Source organism: Sinocyclocheilus anshuiensis, unplaced genomic scaffold, assembly GCF_001515605.1.
Source record: "Sinocyclocheilus anshuiensis isolate Anshui unplaced genomic scaffold, SAMN03320099.WGS_v1.1 scaffold219, whole genome shotgun sequence".
NCBI classification, from domain to species: domain Eukaryota; kingdom Metazoa; phylum Chordata; class Actinopteri; order Cypriniformes; family Cyprinidae; genus Sinocyclocheilus; species Sinocyclocheilus anshuiensis.
In genome coordinates, this window is record NW_015548200.1 from 696357 (window position 1) to 720990 (window position 24634).

A 24634-nucleotide genomic window follows, 5' to 3' on the forward strand; every position below is an offset into this window, starting at 1 on the left:
AGTTGTATCTCGGCCAAATATTGTCCTATCCTAATAAACCATACATCAATGGAAAGCTTATTTATTCAGCGTTTCGAAAAATTTACCCTAATGACTGGTTTTGTGGTCCAGGGTCACACACATACATATATATATATATATATATATATATATATATATTTATACATGAACGTTGAGTTGCTTCACTGAAAGCTTATTGTATTACTGTATTAAAAGAGTATTATGAGAGAGAGATGGACTGAGTGAGTGTGATTACCTGCATCTGATACAGAATTCATTCTTCAGCTCAATCTCATGTTCACAATAAAACATTAGTTTGAATGTCCACTGAGGAAAGCGATATCTTTGTCATACTGTCCTTTCATCTGTTAAGGGAGATTTCCGATGACAGCGCTGCTCGCTGCATTTGTTGGCTGCGTCTTACAAGCTGTTATTAAAAGTAAAAATAACTTCCTTGTTTACAACTGTTTCAGTCTCTTCCAATATAAAAGTTTTTACTGCTGACTCACCATAGACTGTACAAAAAAAACAGTCTCTTGTCGCCATCCAATGGTGGAACAATGTAATTAATATCACCATCACGAACACACACACACACGTTTCCCAATCCTAAATACTATTATTAAATACTACAATTATTTATATAAATATTATTTATTGAATAATAATATTTAATAAACAACAACAATAATAAAAGTTGCTAGGCAATTCAGTTAAAAGTACAAAGGCAGCGCTTTCATATACAGCATTAAAGTTATATAAAATATAACGTCATAAGACTTTGCCCTCAGCCAAAACAGTTTGCACTGGAACAAATAATAGATTAATGAGACCAAAGACTTACCCAATTTACCCAAAACAAATTATATCTCATGTTTAATCACTATAGAGACATCAGAGCCAGAGGCAAATTCCCAAATATCTAGCCGAGGTAAGGCTGCTCTCGGCGGGTTCATGAGCGCTGAACGGCCGCTGACATCCTGGAGCTCACATCTTCGAAAACGTCAAAGCTAATTTTCAAATAGACGTTATCTTTATTAACAAACCGCATATTTGAAGTCCAAACAAGTACATTTTTACCTAAAAAACTCTTAAAACTAGCATTATTTATAAAATTAGCGTGGATTTGGGCGTCCTCCATGACACTCTCTGTAAGAAATACTGCAAGCGGAGTGATACAAATGGGTGAAACGGTTGGAGTTCCGATATCACTAGAATATCGCACTCCTCTCAGCCAATCAGATTCAAGGACCAGAAAGAACTGTTGTATAAAATTAAATAACACAACAGATTAAAATATTTTTGTCCTTTTATATCTTGTTATATCGTGTTGCTATGCAGTTTTATGTTATATTATATTATATTATATTATTAATTTTGTTTAAAATGTGACATTTGTTATATATAGGTATGTACAGTCTTTAAGGATTATGAAGAAAAATGGCATACTATTTGAAAATCACAGCTTCTTTTGCTTAGCACAGTGATATAAATTCTTTTAAGGATTACAGTGATCAGGTTATCGAGGAAAAGACTCTTTATTGCTCTCCTAAGAGCTTTGGTGTAGGATTTACTTTGTCAACCTCTCTCTTTGACTGAGAGTGGGGCTTACAGACCATTGCTAGAAAATGTGCTTTTGAATGGATTGATTTTTTGATTTTTGTTTCTTGGCCAGTTTGTGACATGACTGGGAAAAGTCAGCAGTCGGAGAAAGCAGCACGAGGAGAGCGCTCTCAGGATGACAAAATGAACCACCTCTTATTTCTTTATTACAAGATTCCTTCTCTTTCTCTCCTGCTCCTCACATTCTGTTCTTAGAAACACTGGAACACAAACATGTTTCTCAGCCGGAGTCTGGCTCTGCTGTTAATAGATCAGTCAGCTTTGACCGAGTTGAGACAGAGCAATACATCAGTCCACTGAAAGCTCATTTTAGTTGGGTGTGTTTGTACTCGGATTTCAAACACATACAGACACCCACATACTTCTTCCTCTACATGTTTTTGTTTCTCTGTAGTCAAAGATCACAACAGCACCAAACAGCAGGGCTCACACATGCACACACACAAGTCACCAGCTCTTTTGTGGTGATATATAAGTGCCCTCTGGTGTTTTGAGTTCATAGTGGTTTTCGGGTTGGTGTTGGGCAGCAGTGTCTGATGTTTACAGACCAGTTAAATGGCCCCGGTGTATGGATACATTAATTTATAGAGAGAGAATATAAGCAGAGAAAATGAGAAATTAATAATTAATCATTTAATTTAATTTGAAATTACACATTTTTTAGTAAACAAACAACCCAAAAATTCAGCTTTGTCATGACAGGAATAAATTAGATTTTAAAATATATTAAAATTATTATTTTATACAGGTATTTTATGTTTAATAATTGCATGGTGCAATAACAGTGTAACAGGATTTTTAAATGTACTGTCACAGAATGTACCAATCTTGCCACAGTGCCATAAGTAATAAAACACAGAGGTACCATGAACTGATAGGTCTTGTAAAACCTGTTGCTTCTAAAGATTTGCCAGTAAACTCCAGTAAAATCAATCTGTTGTAAATTGCATTAACATTCTTAAAAATTTACTTTAATATAAACATAAACATGATGTGTCAAGTCACCCGTTTACACAGCAGAAGTTCATTAAGTGCCCTCTCTGCTGTTCCTGTCCACTTGAGCAGTGTTTTGGAAATGCAGCAGATGCTTCTTAAACTGTGTGCCACACTACCCTTGGGAAATCAGGTCAGATTTGATCAATCTCAAGCACATGGTGAGCCAGGATAAGCAAGTAGAAAGGGAAGTTCATGTGTGACCTGATTTAATAAAAGTGAATAGAGAACAGACGTGTACTCGCTGGCACAGGAAAAAGACAAATTAGCCTGCTTTAAACATTGGTAGGAAAAGATTTGTGATGGTGCAAATCCCAACATAATTTTCCATACAAACAAGTAAAACTTAAAAAGCTTTCTAAGTAATAGGAAATCAGTGAGTTTGACATTATGGACATGACAAACTACTGTGTAGATATACATTTGCATGTGTCTCTGCTTCTCTCTAGCATTAAAGGGATAGTTGAAAGTGAAAGTGACTTGTGTGTAGCCAAGTATGTCCCATACTCGGAATTTGTGCTCTGCATTTAACACATCCAAGTGCACACTCACAGCAGTGAGTAGTGAACACACACACACAGTGAACACACACCCGGAGCAGTGGGCAGCCATTTTTGCTGCAGCACCTGTGGAGTAGTTGGGGGTTCGGTGCTTTGCTCAAGGGTCTCACCTTAGTCGTGGTATTGAAGGTGAAAGAAAGCGCTGGTCATTCACTCCCCCCACCAACAATCCCTGCCGGTACCGAGACTCGAACCCACAACCTTCGGGTTACAAGTCCGACTCTCTAACCATTAGGCATGGCTGTCGCCGTCGTGCCCTATCTCTCAAAAATGAAAATTCTGCTATCATTTACTCACCTGTATGACTTTTTTTTTTCTTTTGTGAACATAAAAGAAGATATTTTGAGAAATGTCTCAACGTTTTTCTGTCCACACAGCGGCAGTCAATGATCCCCAAAACTGTTTGGTTACAAACATTCTCCAAAATATGTTCTTTTACTGTATGTTCCACAAAAGAAAGTCATGTAAGTTTGGAATGACATTCCATTGCGTTGAATTGTATTATCATTTATGTATTCACTGCAGGTCACTTCACACTCGCTGACATAAATCAGCTTGTGCAGAATGTCTACAGATAGAGATATGGTAAGGCAGTGAATGTTATGGTGGAGACATAAGAAATGACTAAGAACTAATCATTTAAAATATTAAACTTAGATTCATTACAATTATCGGTATGGTCAATAAAAGGTCATCCAAATTCCTGGTAATGGTAAGTTTTAGGATTATATATCTGTTTCTGGAAAGGTTATTCTGATAAGATGTTCAGAAAAAAAAACTATTTTCAGGAAATGAGTAAACTGTTTTAAAGGGTAATATTTGAGAGAAAATAACTTTTACAGAAACAGCTAAACAGACATTGTAGAGTTCGAGTCTGTTGATGTGAAACCAGGCAGTCAAGGCAGAATCTGCAGACATTCATGCGTTCCAGTGGAATGGATATAAACATGGTAATTTGTGTTAATAAAAGCTGAGAACACTTATATTGGTAGCTAAAAGCATAAATTCAAATTAGTCACAATATTTAATGAAGGAACATGTCAAGGCCGGGGGATGTGTACTGCACTGTGTGGGCGTTCCTGTTATTACAGAATAATATAGATGAGGATGATGCTTTATTTACCACTGATTCCAGTCAGTCTTGATGGTGATGTTTGCAGATCAGCCACTGAGTTCTCATATATTAATACACCATACAAACACAGAGTTAGATTGCTGTTTGCCTCGCAGAGATGAAATCTAACAAATTCTCAGGGCCAGATGGCCTGAGGAGTAAATTATGGAAAAGCCCATTAATTTCCTGTCACTGAAATGGAATTCTGCTATAGTTCCCTGTTTCTTAATTTCAGGATGCTCGAGTGTAAGATTTCACTATATTATTCATTGTCAGAAAATAAATGTTTTGCATCTCTATGTTTTTTCCACTTTTAAAGTGATATACAGTAAATGTCAAAATCACTATGCCTTTTCAGATTTTTTTTTATAAGTGCATAGATATGAAAACAGTTTTGACTAATAGACTGAACACTTCATGACTAATAGATTAAAAACTGTAATCACATTAGCTATAACCATTGCCTGCGTTTTCTTGTTTTTTCATAGATCAACATATAAAGAAGGCAAATGTGTGCCCTGTGAGAATACGCTAATAGCCCAATGAGGGCCATTAAGAATGACATGTTTACAAAGTCTCTTTTATGAAGTGATATGTATGTGCTAAAGAGTTTACGGATGGTCCCCCCTCTATCTCTCCAATGACTCTCATTGAAATTTCTTACTGTTTTTATGAATTCCCAGATTCAATAACTCCAAGGTTTATAAGCAAAAGCCTTAAGCCATATTTCTCCCTTTAATATGACACCTCCTACTTAAGCTACCCAAATTTCATATTCCCTACAGTGGGAGCTCACGTTGGCACATATCCAGTTTCTCGTCTGTCTTCAACTCCTCTCTCTCTCACCCACTGTTTCTCTGATCTAACATGACATATATTGATTTATATTTAACACAATTCACTGTAATTGGCACCTGGGCACTTTAAATGATTTAAATTTAATTTTTCAACACCCTGCCAAAACGCTGCCAAAGTCAGCAACTTCCAGCAAACAGTCGAGAGACAAATTCAATAAGTGGCGGGTTAAAATTAGTCTTTATCAGTTTCTGGTTTATAAACATTGCATCAGTAAAATCTTACACGAATAAAATTAGCTGTAACCATTTCTGCTATCCCAGATTCATCACCATTACTACACTTCAGGAAAATCTGTCTTTATTAACTTTTTTGTCCTGCATTAAGCGGCATTTTTTTTTTCTTCTTTTTTTTTTAACAAAGTTAAGAAGCATACAGATCTGGAATTACATGGGGGTTAATAAATAATAATTTTCATAATTTTAATTTTTTAGGTAAACTAATCCTTTCAATGCTTTCAAAATAAAACAGGGATAACAGAAATGACAGAACCGTTCAATGGGCCAGTAAGTACTGGACTCACAGCATACCTGAACATACACTACGATGGTAAGTAATGCCATCAGTCACACTCTGAGCCAGCAGGTATCAATTACTCAATTAAAAAAGCCAGCACCCCCCCCCGCCCCTTCCCTACCGGGACGCAGTGGTCAGCAGTAACACTGCGGCTTCATTCCCCGGCCTCCTCGCAGCACCCAGCAGGACCTAACAAAGCTATCTGCAAAGAGGATTAGCACTATGCCAGTGTGCTGCCTGTTTGCTGAGGGTGCCTGTACACTGAGTCTGGAAATGATGATTAAATAGAGAATCACATGGACAGAGGGCTCTTCTTCGGATGTTATAAATATTTTCATAATAATAATAAGAGGATAACATGTTTGATGCTGTGGGTGTAGAACACAGTCTGGCCCTGTATGTAATGCATACTGAATATGCTACAACCATCTGTGAATTCATGTGTTTATTAATAGTAATGACTGTAAATGTGTACTAACATTAAATTATACTATTGGATAAAAATAATAATAATAATAATAATAATAATCTTATACAATTAAAATAATAGTTCACCTAAAAAAAAACACATTACTCAAGAAGGTTAAAAAAACAAGTTTCCACTTTTTTTGTCCATTCAATGAAAGTCAGTGGGTCCAAAACAAATAGGACCCCACTGACTTTTTATTTTATGGACACAAAAAAAAAAAAAATAATTCATACACGTCTGGAATGACATGATAAATGATAACAGAATTTTCCTTTATGGGTAAAATAACCCTTTAATATTTATGTATTAATGATCTACAAATAAACATTATTCTGAAATGCTACAGCTTTATCTTCATTATGTTACTGTTGTAGAAATCGAATATTTTTGCACACATTACTGTTTTGACATAGAGAGAAAGTTTGAGCACCAAAGAGATGGATACAAGTGGAGACAATATCTGAAGTACCAGAAAGCCACTCCAAATTTCCTGAAAATGTGTGATTAAAGTTAATTTTACTTTTGTCTACAAAGCTGCATTTTGGATATAATGAGCATAAATACCCTACATTAAATTACAATCTCTCACATCTTATCAGTCATGATCATATTAAAATAATCACTTCAAATCCTCCCTGTCATTAACAACACAATCAAACGAGCACAGGAGACAGATACAGTCAATCTATTCTCTCGCTCTACATGCCATTAGAGCTCGGGACGATTGAATCATCTTACAGTTTAAAGACTAATTAACTTAATGTGCCCACATGTGTTACAACATTAACCACATTATGTGATGGGCCTGTTATGCTGAAGTGGAAGCCTGATTGTTTTCTGGATGGGTAACTCGGTAATCATGTGGTCTGTCTTTCTTTCCTTCTTAGGTGCCGAAACCGTTTGTGATGCTAGAACTCAGTGCCTGAACCTGTCTGTCTTTATTCATGACAAAAATCAAGATCTCCTTAGGTCTGTATTCATGCCTTCATTGGTTTGCCTTGCCACATACACCCAGACAAACTAAATCATCAGACAGCAGCACACAGCGCTTGATTAGACCGGCTAAACCAAATATTCCTGAAGGTCTAAGGGACATAGAGCAGGCTGCAGAATAGACAATAAACTCTAAGAAAATATATGCCCAGAAATAAAAAATACCAGCTGAAAGTTCTGAAAGTTTTACATGCGATATCACTTCAGTTTCCTTCTACCTGCATTGTACATTGTGCATCTTCAAAACTCCTCAACAGCATTCAGGAGAAATGAAAGCATTAATGAATGCATGCCTTGTTGGTGTTCATTAATGGTTTGGTCAACCTGATTTCCATGTTAGGCCCCAAACTGACTGACTGTTGTTCAGAGTGCAGCACATTCACAGCAATCAGCTAGCGAGAGCGCAGCACACTTGGCTCTCTCCAGGACTTCCTATACTTCAGAACTTCCGCAGGACTGTTCATTCCCCTGCTACCCAAGGGCTTCCATAGTGTGAAAAGTGTGTGGGATAGTTGGGGTGAAAGGGAATGGATGAGAGGAGGAGGTGGCCAAAGGCTTGGCAAAGTATGACAGCATCTGTGTTGGCCACTTTTGCTTTAATTAAGAAGCCTCTTCAATGCTTTCGGTGTGGATTTCTCCCAAAATCTCCATTTCTTTCCCCATCTCCTTCTTTCTCTTTGCCCTGGGGCTTGGAATGAAATTGTAAAGGATCATGGGAGGTTATCCACACCATTATTCTTGTTGGGTCCCAAACCAATCAAGTCGTTCACAGAATCTGAGCCAGAGTTGCTATGAGAAACAGCAAACTTTCTATGGTATTGAGGCTGAGTAATGAGAAAGTGTTTTCTCAGAGAAATATTAATAATTAGCTATCATATAATAATCTCTTTTTACTTGTTCATTTCAACTGTGGCTCATTACTGATGTTATTTACTTAATCGTGCTGTGTTCCCAGTATAATTAGTCAAATTGAGCTCATATACTGCATGAGTAACAGTGGCCAAATAATCTCTTTTGAACATTAATATCCAGTCTTGTTTACATGAAAAAAAAAATTATTTTAATATTTTACGAGTTAGCATACAATTAGATTAGTATGAAAACACTAATAAGCAAATCATACAAAAAATACAAATGAGATGTCTCAAATTCATGCAAATTCACCACCAATTTGCTAAAACATAAAACAGTTACAAGTAGCCATAAGAGTGACTACTATATTTGCCAAAATACGCAACTCCACTTAATCTTCCATTCCAGTGTGGCAAATGTACCAGGCTCAATTATCAGCTATGATTTTTAACATCTTTACCTTGCAGGGCAGGTCAATTCATTATGCAATGAGTTGACCTTAATAGGGGACCACCTATGGTCCATCTCTTGGGAACTTTTACCAAACCAATTTTAATGTTCTGAATAAACTACACCCCATGTTGTACTGTTGCCTTCCCGATAGTTGACCCAGAGCATTGATACCTTTGCGGGTAATGGCAAGGTGAGCACTACAGGAGGTGTGCATGGGACTGACCCCCATAATTAATGCTTGAAGCGTAGTAAAAATCTGGAAAAAAGAAAACTCATTCTAAATTTCTGCAATTTTACGAATAAGACAGATGACATACATTCACACAATCTGCAAATATTACTGAGATGTAAAAACATTACAAATCAATGTACTGTAATGTAATGCAAGCTTTGCAAAGAGGCTGTTTTTTGAAGGATTAGAAAAGTTCTAAATTAAATTAGACAATACAGCAAACCCGCAGCTTGTGTGTGAGGGGCGTTGGAGCTTTGAGACAAAGCTGAATCACATTTAATTTGTGAAGAAAGCATTTACATAGAAGTCTGTACAGCAGCAAAAGGTGTCAGTTTTAATCAAAGAAAGAGTGGAAATGGCCACAAAAATGACATTATAAGGCTTCTTAATCAACAAAACCTGTACATTATGTTTTCTTCATTATTTTCATATCTTTAAAAAACACACAGTAGCTGCACTAGTCTGATCACTCTTAACCCGATGACACTGATGCAATCAAAACCATTATTCCTTTTGTAAATTTGGTTAATTGTGAGAAGCTGATATAGTTTAAACATATCAAATAATATACTGTATATACAGTGGCTACAAAAAAATCACTTAAGTTCCTTTTTGGACATTTAAGTCATAATTAAAAATGTCTTTGAATTATGTATCAAAATATCACATATTTTTTTTTCACATATAAAAAGTTTAATAAACTAAAGATGTCTCTTGTAAAGATGCCACTGGATATTTTGTATATATTAGTATGACTTAAATGCTCAAATTTTTGAAGGACCCTGTATAAATAAATTTCTAACTGCTGCTTCATGTGCTATGCCACATTTACACATCATGAGTTTGCCCTTTTTGCTTACACTAGCCTCCATCTTATTGTGTGCATGTGTGTGTAGGTGTTGGTCTTAAAGAAAGCAGGAGAAGGAGTGAGAGAATGAGATCACAGCAAAGTGAGCTTCATGTGCCTGAAGCTAGGCCGCTGTCCAAGTACACTGTGTTCAGCAGCACAACAAGGTCTCTTCACACTCTGAACTCCAATCATCGTTTTTGTTTTTCTCAAATAGTTCTCACAGAGAAAAAAAAATCTAATTCTAATCACATATGTTGTTCGGCTCTCAAGCCAAGCTGACTATGTACAGTATTACATTGTTCATTTTAAACAAAAACTAGTTCTAAGACCGCATGATATTATACAAGAGACCAGCACAGCACATGCACTGAAGTTAAACCAAGGATTTCTTTTGGTTGACCACCCTGCCGGGCTGAACCAATGAGCTCCAGCAGAGGTGTTTGATAAAAACCTGCCAAACACTTTCACAGCATTGATGGGCTTGTCTGCCAAGCACCTTTGCCAAACACACACACACGGAGACACACACGCAGCAGGCTGTCTGTTGGAAAATGGAAAGAGATGGATAGTCTCTATGTTGTGTCATGTTGTGTGACTGTATATCCTCAGTGCTCCCCACTGAGCCTACAGCACCATGGTAAACTCGCATCTGAAACGTGCTGAATACTCACTCTTGAGCATTAGTGTGTGTCTGTGTGTGTGTGTGTGTGTGTGTGTGTGTGTGTGTGCGCGAGAGCTTCGATTCAAAGCGGGACCTGTGTGAGACCACTCAAATCAGAGCACAACACAGCCCTAAAATAAATGACAGAAAAGACATCAAGACATTTGCACTACAGAAACATGGTCTGTGGTGAGAGCCAAGTGATCTGGTATGAAATAAATTGCAACGGTCAGTGGTGAGCATGTGTGTGGTCAGAAAAGCGGCAAAGTGGGCCGAGGAAATGAAGGAATGTATTATTCATGTCTAGAGGAGAGAGAGAAGGCACAAATCAGTGGGTATTGATGAAAAGAAATAACAGTGTGTGCATATGCATATCTAAGCAGCTGTAGACATGTCCACACTACAAAGACATGCCTGAAAGATCTTCTTTTAACCACCTGTCAGAAACGTCGTTATGATTCTGCTTTATAGTACTTAACCTGCACAAACCTATAGATCATTTCAGCTGCTACAGGGCGAGAGCAAGAGAACTACAACTCCCGTGTGTCCCGTAATTACAGAGGCTCTGTCAGCACCGTTTAGCCCCTGAGCTGTGAGGTCCGGAACTTCAGCCTCACTTCGGCAACAAAATCAGAGGGTGAAATCCTGCTGGTGACGAGCCAAGCACTTTAACTGGAGAGGGTAAATAGGAAAACATGTGAGGAAAGAGAAGAGACATTGTTTTTTTTTTTTTAGCTCTGAATGTATTCAGTTTTCTCAAAAGCAAATGAAAAACAAATGTGTGGGGACACTTGTTTTTTCACTCTCGCCTCCTCTTCACTCAACCCTATGTGTTTCTCAGAGCAGCAGCTGCCTGTAATTTAGTTCGAGTCTGTTTTTCGTCACTGAAGGAATGTCCACAGAAATGTGAAACTCTCTCCAGATGGTGACGCGTTTGACTCCATTCAGCTAGTTCAAAAACCATTTGTACACATTCACATTCCAGATTTACATGTCTTTCCTTGCCTCTTTTCTTCTTTTTCACATAGACACACACACACACACATTTACTTATCTAAAGGAGGATAAACCATGATAAAAATACATAATGCACTTTCTTTATGGATCATTGATTCAGCTCACTTCTAGGGACAATTTTGTCCACAGACTTTGCAATCCCACACACATACATTCAGATTTTCACATATATTCAAAGCAGTGCATTTGCTCACACAGCCTTTTAGTTAGACGATATTTACACCAGGGTCAGAAACAGACCAGGGTTCTGGGAAAAAATGCCACTGGAAGGGACAAAAAAAACCTCCAGATATTTCAAATGAGTGAGAAAAAAATAACCCCTTAGTGAATTCATGTTTTTTTTAGGGTTATATTATTATTAAAATATTATATTTGCTATGTTCCATTGTTCTAGTTAAGAGTTTAGTGCATCTTACCATACTGACTTATAAAGATGTCAAGATGCTCAAAAGATGACATATAAACTAAATAAAAGAATGATAATTTAACTAAGATGGTAGACAGTGTCTTGCCAAACATTAATTGTGGAAAACCTGAATTTTTTTCTAGACTGTTCATAATGAAAATCTATTTGAGAGGGGAAAATATTTCCAAATGATTAAAAAATCATTTCTAAACCCGGTTCACACCCACACATCAAACAATAACTCAACTGACATTTCAGCAGATCAGATCATATGTGTCTCTCTTTGTCTCAAACAACAATCTACTAGACTCTCTGTGTCTGTCTATCACATCCCACACTCTGTAGTTTTCACTGCCACAGAAACAGCAGAGTGGATGAAAGTATTTATGAGTCAGCAGCCTTTATGTAGGAAAACCACTTGAAATGTGCAAGAAACCAGTTGGGGACTAGCTGTTGAATTACAGCCTTTCCAGTTAGCTGTGTATGTCTGAAGTGATTTACTTAATATCTTGCTAACCAATTCTCTACATTTTAAGTCTTTCTCAGAACTCAAAGAAGCTTTATTGCCATAATGAACAAGAGTATACTGCACAAATCATAGCAAAAGCTGTTTATACATGGACACAATTATGTACAACAAAAATACTGATATTGAAATTATTTTGCATGTACATGCACAAGTATTTTACTCTCTGTTTGTGTCTGTTTCTTTCCCTTCATTATCATCAGTTCTGGGGTGTAACAAGAGTCACTGTGAATGGCACCATCATCACCTTCCCTCATTACTGCTGCTTTAAGCTCTTATGACACACACTCACAACCACAAAGACATGGGAACGTTAGATACAGTGTGCCAGAAAGCATGTCAGTTCACATTTCGATTCTTGAGAAAAGATTAGGATGATCTGTGGAGAACGGCAACTTGAATATTTTGTCTCCCTGGACTGTTCTCTCCTTTTCCGCTAAGCCACATTTTCCAGCCTTCTACATGTTTTCTACACAGAGGGCCTCTGGCTCGAGGTCATTGGTTCAGGTCCTCAAAGGGGTTTAAAAAAAAAAAAACACCCTTACAGATACTGAACTATAGTTTATGTTATTCTAACAGATCTTATTTTTCTCTCAGATTCTGCAGAAACACCAGTGTGGTGCACACTGCACAGGACCCATAACATTACAGTATACATGCAGGAGAAGAGCCAGAGCACGGATTAACTGTTTAACAACTCAGAGGCTGTGAGGAGAGGAAAGCGAAAGATTCTTGCAGAAGAGTACAGAGTTTACAAAATCTCAATCATGGAGAAACACATGCTACAAGTCATGACAGAAAGATTTACAGGACTATAACCTAAAGCAAGGGTTTTCAAACTTTTTGATGCCAATTAGGGACCCCCAAATATAATGATCCCTTATGATGATGAGTAGGTACTGTTAGGTATATAAGACTAAAAGAGAAACATTTTTAATTTGTGTCTTTAAAATAAAATGTTTGATCTATTTTTTTTCTTCTTTTTTGTTAAACAGGAAAATGTGATGAAAAAAAAACTTTTTAAACTTTTTCCCTTTTAAACTTTTTAAACATTTTCAAGCAAGTTTTAAGTAGTACAACTGTTTTCAACATTGATGATAACCAAAAATATGTATTGAGCACTCAATCATCATATTAGAATAAATTCTGAAAGTTGATGTAAACATGTAGACTGTAGACTAAAGTAAATGCTGGTGAAAAGTCAGCTTTGTAATAAATAAATAAATAAATTACATTTTAAAATATATTGAAACAAAAAAAGGTTATTTTCAAATTGTAAAAATATTTCACAACAATACTGTTTTTACTGTGGTTTTGAACAAATAAATTAAACCTTGGTGAAAGACTTCTTCAACAACATTTCTTACAACACAGAATCTGTTGCTGACATTTTCGCCATTGTTTTAAAACTCATGGTAAAATGTGTTAAGCTGACCTGACAGTATAACACTCCTAGTCCTAGTGATAATCAGATATAGCCAAAATGTTTAATAAACAAACATGGAAGAGGCGGGAAGATTGTAGAACTCTGTGAATGACAGACGTTCCTATTCTGTGGAAATCTGCAGAGCTTTCTGTGCTGATTCTGTGTGGGCTGAGTGACGGGTGACTGGATGAACAAAGACAGAGAGATGGAGAGAAGCAGCAGCTGTGATAAATCCAAGTAGAACAAAGGTAGAAATAAACAGAAGAAAAAAGAATAAAGTGAAGGCATAAACAGCTGGGATACTGAGATACTAAAATCAGCTTTTAAAGTCTCTTAAAAAAGATTGGTGGCCTGGGAGGCATTGCCTGAAGTGATTTCATTTTGTTCCCTCTTCCTCCCCCAAGGACCCTTAATTACACTTGTCGGAGGCACAGGGGGTCAGAGGGGTGGGGGTTGATGGGAAGCTGGAGAATCTCTTCATGTATTATGGAGGAGTGAATCCCCTTGAGAATTATGTGTGTGTGTGTGTTAGTGAGGCATGATGGGGGGGATGTCTCTTGGCAATCCTTCTTCAGCAGTTCAAAAGATGTGTGAAGAACACATGAATTATAAATCCCATCTGCACAAGACAAGTGTGAGAGAGTATTAAACACAAAATGCATTTGAAAGGTGTGATTGGAAGTGCTGCTCCGCTTCCACTGTGTGAATGTGGGTGTACTCCTGCGTCTACATGCACAACAGCTCCTTGTCTGCTCTCCGTGCGCACACTCTTGTTATTTGTGGTGCACTCCAGATAAACACATCAGAATGTATTCATGCCGCCTGCGTCTGTGCTCTCAAAACTGCACAAACAGCTTCAGCGCGACTGGGAGTTTGCTCAAGAGATTCTGAGAAGTGGTCATTTTTATACATCAGGAAAAAAGCAGTAAGTAAAAGAAAAGCTCCACTGGTTCTTTGACAAGCTTGAAAGAAAGCATATTTATTAATATTTTGAAGCACTGCATAACATTTTATCATCATAAACTACACTAAATAACAAGGGGTTTTCAAATCAGGCATCTTTCTTTCAACAGAGCCATGTACAGTCCAGCTGAGTCTGACAACGGGTGTGATTCTTAAATTGTCCTCTTCATAAACCACTTACAGGAGCACTTTGAATATTGTCTGCATGAACAAATAATGACAAACCCAATTTCTGCTCTCACAGTACCTGTGAATAATGTCTGTAACCGTAGTAACTGTAATTGAAGTAAATATCAAAGATGGAGACTTTCAGTCCAACTGAAACAACTAGTTGTCTAGTTAGGTTTTGTTCAGACAACACATATTGGGTACTGAATATTTATATAGTTGCATAATGCAATCATCACTACTGAAACTAACTGAACTGTGTGTGAGCAAAACTGCATTTATCAGGACATGCAACCATTTTATGATGCTGTGGGAATGTAGCATTAATTTCAAACTGTGTCTCCTCAGGGGGGCCTCAAAGGGGTGATAGCAGGTTTAAAAAATATATATTTTTTTATAAAATGTGTCTTTGGACTGTTAAAAATAATACGATATTAGTCTGAGATATGAGATAGAAGTCATGGCCACACATACCACCCACTCCAATCGCTAAACGTCTGTTGCATATGGTGCACCAAACTGGAAACACTTTCACAAAGTCAGAAGTCTAAATCTGATCATTTACCAAGCTTGGACGACCTTTTGCCAACATATGAAAGGATTCCAAAGTGATCTCATTTTATTGGCTGTCCTCTCTCACATCTATAATTGAAGATGAGGTGAAGTCCCTCACTGAAAAGGGAACTTCTGCAACACCAATCAACGAACAAACGCTGAACGCAGTTGGTGAATTCAGTATTTGGATCACCTGCTTGTTGGCACTAAAAAATAGAGAGACGTGCTCCAAACACACACGTACCGATAGCTTCTTATTAGACTGGCTGTTGATGAAGTGCATTCCATTGAAATAATCAGTGCTTATTTGTTCGTTTCTGTCAGTTTAATTAAAAAAGGTTATATTTTACACATGATACTTTAACAATGCAAAAGTATGAAAAACGTTCACTATCATCAGCTCGTACATGTGCACTGGTGAAAGCGCAGGAAGAGATGAAACACCATCAATGCTAAATGGTTAAAATTAGAGAACACAAGTCAGAGCTCGCCAGCCGTGGGCTGCTGGTTGAGAAACACTTGTTTAGCTGCTGACTCTGTACTTAAGTCAAGTTCAAAAGAGAGTAGTTTTCCCACTTCAGACTGGGATAATTTAGATATAAATTAAAAACATATGCAGAATGACTGTGGTGGATACGAAAAAAATATTACATTTAAACAGAGTTAAATCTAAGATCACTGACACTGAAACATGCATTTTCAGTCTAAGTAAAGAACCTCAGGAGTAAAGTTCACCACTGTCATAAATATCTCTTTTGCTCTATAGGGAATGAAACCAAGACCTCAGAGGAAACACACACACATAATCACATATTCATTGATCACTGGGACTTGCTGTGTTCTCGCCCTCTCGCTACTGACATAAAGGTCAATAACAACAAATAAAGAGCAATAGTAGTAACAAACAGAGTGAGTTAAAAATAAAAGCTCACATTAAAGATGCTATAGAGGATTGGTAGCAAAAATAAAATGCTAAGGTAAGACGGCATCAGCAAAATAAAGTGTCACTATGAAATGTGAACAGTTGCTTGCCTCACTCTTTCTGTCAATTCCTCCAGAATCCGTCCTCCATCCCAACCTGCCCTTATGTCCTGCTGATAATAGTGGTACAGAGTACAGCACAATACATATGTGAAATTTAATGGAGTAAACGTATATTTTCAGGTGTGTAAAGTCTGTCAGGGCTAGTGCTAACTGCAAGTGCTATCATGAATTATTAAGGTGCCTAATTATTAAGGTGTTTCTCTAGGTGTCTTCGAATCAGCTTTGATGTATTTATTTTTATGTACCCTGATCGCCCAGATTCAGTATACTGGTATACTATATTTCATACTTCAGTATACTTACATTATGTAAGAACCCCAGACCTTCTCATGGCCATGAACATTCAAGGGACAATCATGTATGATGAATATGTCCAGAAATAATGCTGTCGACTGAATGTGGTTTGATTAATTATTCAAAAATAATAATGTGATTAAAAAAAACTAAACCATTAATCATGTCCCCAACACATAAATTCTGCAAAAGGGAATTTTTCTACCACCAGAGAAATTCAAGCTTGAAGTACCACCTTTGTGTTTTTGCAAGTACATGCAGACTGATCATTACAAAAATACCTCAGACAGAATACGAGAATGACAAGGACGGGAAGGAAGGATCTTTTAAAGGTACAGTTCTGCCAAAAATGAAAATTCGGACATAATTTACTCACCCTTATGTTATTTAAAACAAACACACAAATAAATAAATAAGATCTTTTTGAAACAAAGTTTCATTATTGGCTACTCTATCCCTTTATGATTAATGTTATGAAAATAAAACATATTGAAAACTAATCTAATTTTTGTAAGGTGACCATCTATTCAAAGATTTAATCATCTGCCATAATAATCTTTATTTGGTGGTTTTTCTCAGCGAAGTGATAGATGTTATTAAAATTTGATTTGATTATCCTCCATCAACAGCCCTGCCAGAAACTTTGTTACAGCATTCTTTCATTTACTGTCCAAATAACACAGTACAATAATGGTCAAACAATGACATAATCTGTGTTCTAATTTATTCTAATGAACAAACCCTGTACCTTAAAGGTGCAATGTGTAATATTTACAACGATCTATTGACAGAAATGCAATATAATATACATAACTATGTTTTCAGATGTGTATAAAGACCTTACTTAATTAACCGTTATGTTTTTATTACCTTAGATTGAGCAATTTCTATCTACATACACCGCGGGTCCCCTTACATGGAAGTCACCACCATGTTTCTACAGTAGCCCTAAACGGACAAACTGCTCTACAGAGCGCGTTTCGTCACTTTGTTGTTCTTGCCAATAAAACACTGACACAATGACGAACAAGTACATTAACATTCACAATAACATCGATTTATTGAATGATTAAGTAAATATAATTCCTTAATTTACCTTTGTAAGGAAATCTCATTGCTCTCTGCTGTTGTAACCGACAACATCTTTACCTGTGTAGGCCACCGTAGCTTCTCTAAAGGGAGGGGTGAGCGGGGGACTGAGCCGTTGGTTGCAATTCGCAACCTCACCGCTAGATGCCGCTAAAATTTACACACTGCACCTTTAAGCTACTTCCTTACCAAACTACCAAAATAATTTCACACACTTTTCTGCCATGATGCAGATAATGTTCAACATTAACCCAACCAATAAAAAGCCTCAAGGCCTGAGCTGAACTTAAATCTCCAGTTTAATTTGATTTATCTGCTCCCTGTGTCTTTGAATTCAGACCGCTCCATCATAATGTCAGTGCATAATTTATGAGTTGAACAACAACAATTAAAACATCAACACGGAAGACTCTACATAATTCACTGAATGACTTGTAGAGAAAGACTGGCTGTCTGGTTAATGACGGACCGGTCTTTGAAGTCTGGGATTCAGCGGCTCTATGAATATCATGAATAAAGTAAGAGAAAATTTTACTAATTCGATTCATTTATTCTAGAACATTGATTTTTTTTTAGGAAAGCCATCTGTGTTAGTGAAACATTTTCCTGCATGAGAGGCATGAGAGCGGAGCGGCCATTCTCACCAACTGTTCCGGACAAGCACCATGTGCTAACTAACGTAAGGCAACTCAAGTGCGTCAAATACAGCCCTCGATAGGTGGGATAAGTAATATGATATCCTTACGACTCAAATAACTAAACGAAAAAGAGCATGAAGCTGTTTGAAGTACCGTCATGAACTGAATGAAGAAGGAAGCATTGCACTATAATTTTGCCTTCCTGCCATAAAGAAATATCCAGATGGCCACAAAGGTTCCCTACCTGCCCAAACACATGTCAAGTACAGTCTTGTGCCCTTTCTTTCAAAACATACTCTCTTTTCAGCTCCTCTAGTGCACATTTCTACAATGTTTGCCTGCATGTAACATGGGGCCGTTAAATGCTGAAGCTCTAGCTGGGAAAAAGACAGTGTTTAGCATTCCACCTGGTCATTAGGCAGCTGTGCAACTGATATATTCTGAGCCCCAATGTAAAATTAATGCCACCCTCGTATCAGCCTCAGACAGACAGGCTAATGAGGGCATTGGAACAAACATGGCATCAATTATTCCATATGCGACACTATATTTTTAGCTCCATCTTCTTTTCACACTTCAGTGGCCTCAATCTTTAAACCCCACAATAAATAATACGTTTCTCTCACGATAGACTGGTCATTAAGCCTAACTCTGTCTAACCCAGAAAGGTTTACAAAGCCCCAAACAAAGCTAAACAAACAAAGACCTAACTGCCAGTCATTAAACGGTCAGGGTTAGTTGCTAATAGTGGATAGTGTGAGGCAATTAGCACATGGTCCAGGAAAGCCCTCAGCAGTCCTAATTAAGTCATCTCCAAGTTCACTGCAGAGGCACTGGGCTCGATTATCACACCCAAGAGGATGGCAGAAACCAACACAAGAGAGAGATCCAGGCATAAACAATGGTCATTCCTAAATGATGTACTCGCTATGCTCTCTACCTGAACTTCTGCTTCTTAGATGGCAAAATTGCATGGTTTGAACAAAGAAAACGTCTTCTTATAACCCTGTTTTCTTTCCATAAGAGACCTTTTCCCTAGCCCACAGACAGGCTAAGCCTGTTGGGTGAAATGTTTTATAATGAGGGTCAGCTGATGGTCAGTTTGAATGTTTTGAACCAAATAAAGGTAGACCTCAGTCATCTACATTCACTCTCTTTTCACTGGCATCTGCTCTTGGATTCTCCTCTTGCCTTATGCTCTTCCTTTCTACCTGAGCTCTGACTTCTTGGAAAATGGTGTTAAAGGCCATCAGGTCTTCACTGGCATCTCTCTTTCTCTCTTCAGAGCTTCAGGAGCTGTTCACACAGAGCATGTTTTTCCATTCCATTGCGCTAGTTTTCCATTGCTTTTCTATGTAAGCACACACTAGATGGACATGCTTGGAAGTTGCATTCGCCTCTTTTGCAGTGTCTCATGCATGCCGCAGCATTCTCAACACAACGCTCAAGTTAAATTAAGTTCAACTTTTGAAAAAACGTGTCTCCAGACGTTGAGTTTTTTCCCCATTCTACTGCCTGCATCTCGAGTTTTTCAAAGCAAAAATGCATTCTATGTGAATGTCCCCTTATGCTGCACTCTATCTTTTCCTATTTATTTCTCTCTCACTCACTTAATTCAATATGCATCTCGTTTCAATTGAATTATCCATTCTATATTTCAATATCTATAACTATTTAATCCAATATGTAATCATTTAAAACAGTAACATCTGATTAAAGCAGTCATGTTAATAAACAATTTGCTCTTTCAAAACAGGAGTAATGTACTAGCATTATCTAGCTTACTGCTTATTTTCAATGTTTGTACAATGTTTGTAATTGGATATGTTTGAAGACATAATGACAGGGGCATAGAGAGATTAAGGGTTAAAAAAATAAAGCAAACTGTAAATATTGTTACGTATATGTCCAGCCATTTGCTGTCTGTACTGTGCATAATGTGGTTTTGTCATGTTGAATACAATTGTTCAATTGTTTTGCATTTAGCAGCACAACCTGTAAGAGGAGCAACATTTTGTTCCCCCGCAAAATTCACACACATGGATAAGCTTGACTTGATCTGACTGAAGGTATAGCATTTAATATTTTCCATGAGAAATCTAAAATTGGCATAAAATAAATCAATAGAAAAGCTTGAAAAAATTCTCAAGGGGAATCTCAAGGGAAAGTCATTTGAATTGCAAATTGACAGTTGTCATCTGAAAAAGCGCCACAATTTTTTCCCCAACCCACCATTAAAAAAATTGTCCTTATTGCGCCTGAAGTCACTTTTGTCTCTAAATCTGCAGGTTTTAAGTGTTTAAACCTAACTTTGACCTGAAAGGAAAAAAATCTTCTGTCACTTACCTCCAAAGGGAACTCTCAAGAACTTTGTTGGAGTCTGCATGGTAATATTTAGTGAGAATGAGGATGACCTATGAAGAGAAAAAAAGTGTCATTAAACATTATATATACACATACATAATACACAATTTTTCTTTACAATTCTATTAAAAAAATACAGTGGTGTCCAAAAATCACATTGAAAATGTGTGTGAGATGGAGCAAATTAAACACATTAAGAACACTCAATCCACCTTTCTCTTGTAGGATCTCATATCCGTAGCGAACATTGCATTTGCAAAAACGTTTCAGTCTGGAAGAGACTGAATTTGCTGAGAAAATGAGACATCACTACAAGTGTCGAGTTCTTCAGACTTACACAAAAGCATGATGTTTTTGGTGTTAGAAACAGCGTATGCTAACCTCATTTGACAGATCTACCAAACTGTAAACACTTGATGGCCAACATCTTCCTAGCTTCTGCTAATAACTACTCCATTTCTCTCTTTTTTTTGGATCTTTAGGACTGACTGCACTGCAAGCAGTTGCTATAGTATTGATGAACATGCAGTACATTTATTTTGTTAATTTTTCTTTATGAGTTTTTTTTCTCATGAAACAATAAAAATCACACACGCAATAAGAAAGCGGGGTGAGTATCAACAAGCAACACATAGCTTTCTTCAGTAGCTTTCTTCAACATTCATCAGTTGCATTATAGTGTATTTTCATCCAAACAGGTACAATACACAGCTGCAATAGGTCTGAAAATGCACATAGTAACATCTTGATCATTACATTTTATGTTGTAGGGTCTCTGTATGTATTTCTCTGTGTTGTGGCATTTTAGCAAGAGCAAAGCTTAAAAAAAACAGCTACCTTGCTGATTAGGCTGCCAGTAATAGCTTCAATCAACACAATACATATGATGAAATCTACTGCAGCTCCACCACAAGATTCTTTCTGCCATGTCATTCTACTTGCCTTGAAGTATTTTTACAATGAAACCCACTTTATCTCTATAAAACTGGTTTCAATCCCAGGACTTACTGCGTTTGTGTAATGGACGGTAAATGCTTTTTTTGTGCATTAAGGTATAAAACACATGTCGAATAGAGAGCACACACACACACACACACACACACAAAATGATGCCTTCCTCTGGTCTATCTGGTTGAGGTATAAAAGCTAGGGTGAGGTGTATCCTTAAAGTCTCTCTTATCTTTTATTCATGTTAGTAGGACGCCTGAGTTTGAAGTAACAAATCAGTAGAGTGTGAGTGAAGGGGGATGACTTCTGTCTGTGTGTCTCCTTTATCTTTCTCTACTGCCTCACACACTGGGTCTCTGACAGCAAAGCCCAGTGGAAAAGCAGTGCCACGAAAAATTGTCAGAGAGATTCAGGGCCTTGGCAGGGTGATTGACAGGTCAGTATTGGAATGTGGCAGGAAGCGTGTGGACCGGGCCAGCCTTGGGCTTTGCTTGGGGAATCGACTGAGAGGGTTATTGCCCTGAGCTTGTCCCTCCCTCTGTAGACGACAGAAGTGCTAAAGGTCAGAAAGGTGTGAGCAAGAAAATCAAAGGTTTTTTTAACAGTATGGAGGTTGTGTATGGCCGAAAAGCTATTTTAACCTTTAACAGTGATTCATGGCAGGTCTCAAACCGAACTGAACAAAACCCAGTTCAGTCAAAATTAAGTTATTCCTGCAGTCACGTCGATATATTGTAAAAAGTGCATTGCATTCAAGCCAGAATATTTGTATTTTTTTATATATATTTTTTTGATCCCTGATCTCAAGGATTCAGTATATAATGTGCTTTATTTCTTACAATTATAAAAGTAATTTGAAAGGGCCAAATATGTTTCGTTCTAATAAATTATTTATTTAAATGTTTTTTTAATACAGTTCAGCTGCTCTGAACATTGAGTGATATAAGTTTAAGATTCAGTGTAATCATGCCTGCAATTTCCACATTCATAATTATTCATAAAATAAAAATAAATTCCCACATACTGTTATTCACTGTAACATTCTACCAGTTGGTAAGATTTTTTAAATCTTTCTGAAAGAAGACACAAAGGCTGCATTTATTTGATCAAAAATACAGTAAAAACAGTGATATTGTGAAATAGGCTATTATTACAATTTAAATAACTGCTTTGTATTTCACTATATTTTAAAATGGCATTTATTCCTGTGATGACAAAGCTGAATATTCAGCAGCCATTACTCCAATCTTCAGTGTCACATGATCCTTCAGAAATTATTTTAATATGCTGATTTGGTGCTCAAGAAACATTTTTTTATTATCAATGTTGAAAACTTAATACTGTGTTGCTTAATATTTTTGTGGAAACTGTGATTACACGCACAGACATTTAAGTTAAAAAGGTTAAAGAACAGCATTTATTTGAAATAGAAACCTATTGTAACATTCTACATGACTATACTGTCACTTTCAAACAATTTAATATATCCTTGCTAAAAAAAAGAATATTTTTTTCCTTTAAAAATATCTTACTGAGCCCAAACTTTTAAACATTAGTGTATAAGAGAAAATTAGATAAACAAATCAAATCAAAAGTTTTGTCTTTCTATTTGACTGTAATTCTACAAATAGTGCATATGAATCAGCACTGTCTTGTTTGTTTTGTTTTTGTTTCTGTTCTGAGCAAAAGCAAGCCATCTGATCATTATCAAAATTGTTCAAAACAAGTCTGCTTTTTGTGTTTTATTACTCCACATATTATGTTCCTTTCCTTTCTCTCTCTTTGTCTATCATCAACTTCCATCAAAACAAATCTGAAACGCATCTCAAGCATCAGGCCCCCAAACATCCTCTTCACTATTCATGCCATAATTTGTCAAGAACATAACTATTTACCAGATGCAATCTGTATCTAATTTAAAGAACCTTTCTCTCTGGGAATACTGAAGAAAATGAGGCTTACTGTTACTGCAAACACAGCTGTATCTGGAAGAATAACCAAGTATCTTTTTCCACTTATGATTTTTAAAGGCCTTACATACTTGGGGATGAATAAAACATTTATCAAACAGTGGATGAGTGTTCTACAATCATTCAACAAGAAGCATTTGTGCTTTCCCAAATAAATACCAGTGTGATCGCCAACAACTGCAAATCTTCCCTATTCATCAGTACAGACACAATTTTGATGATTCCTTTTGAACTAATTATGCTGAACCTAATCAAACATATTAGCTGTCCACAGCGCATTTTAGCATCAGGCTACACAGCAAAGAGTTTTCTCAGTCTACCCAGGGGGCCGAGTGCCCCCGCACAGGCGTCAGATGGTGGCCTTTGGAAAGAGTCTGTCTGCACCCAGCTGTCTGCAGTACAAGGCTAATGAACCACTGGGAGCAAAGCCTTTCACTCACTGACATCATGCAAATACAGTCTGAGGAAAAGAACAACTGATGATCAGCAGCTTAGAGCAAAGCCCACTGAACTCATTACTGACATCAGCATGCAGAGAATAATCTTCACATCATTTACTTTGAGCAATAACAAAGCTGACATCAGCTGAGAGTGAAGAGAAGCGAAGACTTCCTTAATACACAGGCACTCTGGTGGCAGCCCCTCAGTTTATCTGTTTATCAAGAGGAAGTGAGAGCAGACCAAAAAAAAATACAACAGTAAAATCAGCACTGAGCACAAGAATGTGTTATTGAGAGTAAATCTTGTCATCATAAGTGTCTAGAACAAAATAATATCAATTCAATTAGAAATGCATTACGATTAAATTTCTGGCTGATATTCAAATTCTATTGTATTTTGAGACAAAAAAAAATCAATCAAGCGTAGCGTTAGTTCTGGCAGGTCACGCTAGTCAAGCTCGCATCAGCTGACCTTCAGCTGATCCCGATCTACCTATGGGAATACGACACTTATCTAAGCATTCATATATAAGGTCCCTCAGTATTATCAGCAGTTTTCGCATTGCTCAATAGCTAATTACCCTCCTCCATCCCCAACTCCTCCTCTGTCAGTCG

At 37.1% G+C, this 24634-nt stretch overlaps 1 protein-coding gene across 1 annotated transcript in view; it reads right to left on the reverse strand.

Annotated features, from left to right (window-relative positions):
- Nucleotides 1-24634, reverse strand: part of LOC107653297 (VPS10 domain-containing receptor SorCS2-like) — a 164386-nt gene that overhangs the window by 90107 nt on the left and 49645 nt on the right. Inside the window, exon 2 of the mRNA XM_016439971.1 lies at nt 20644-20711. Within this exon, the coding sequence (XP_016295457.1) occupies nt 20644-20711 (68 nt within the window). The remainder of the gene's footprint in view (nt 1-20643; nt 20712-24634) is intronic.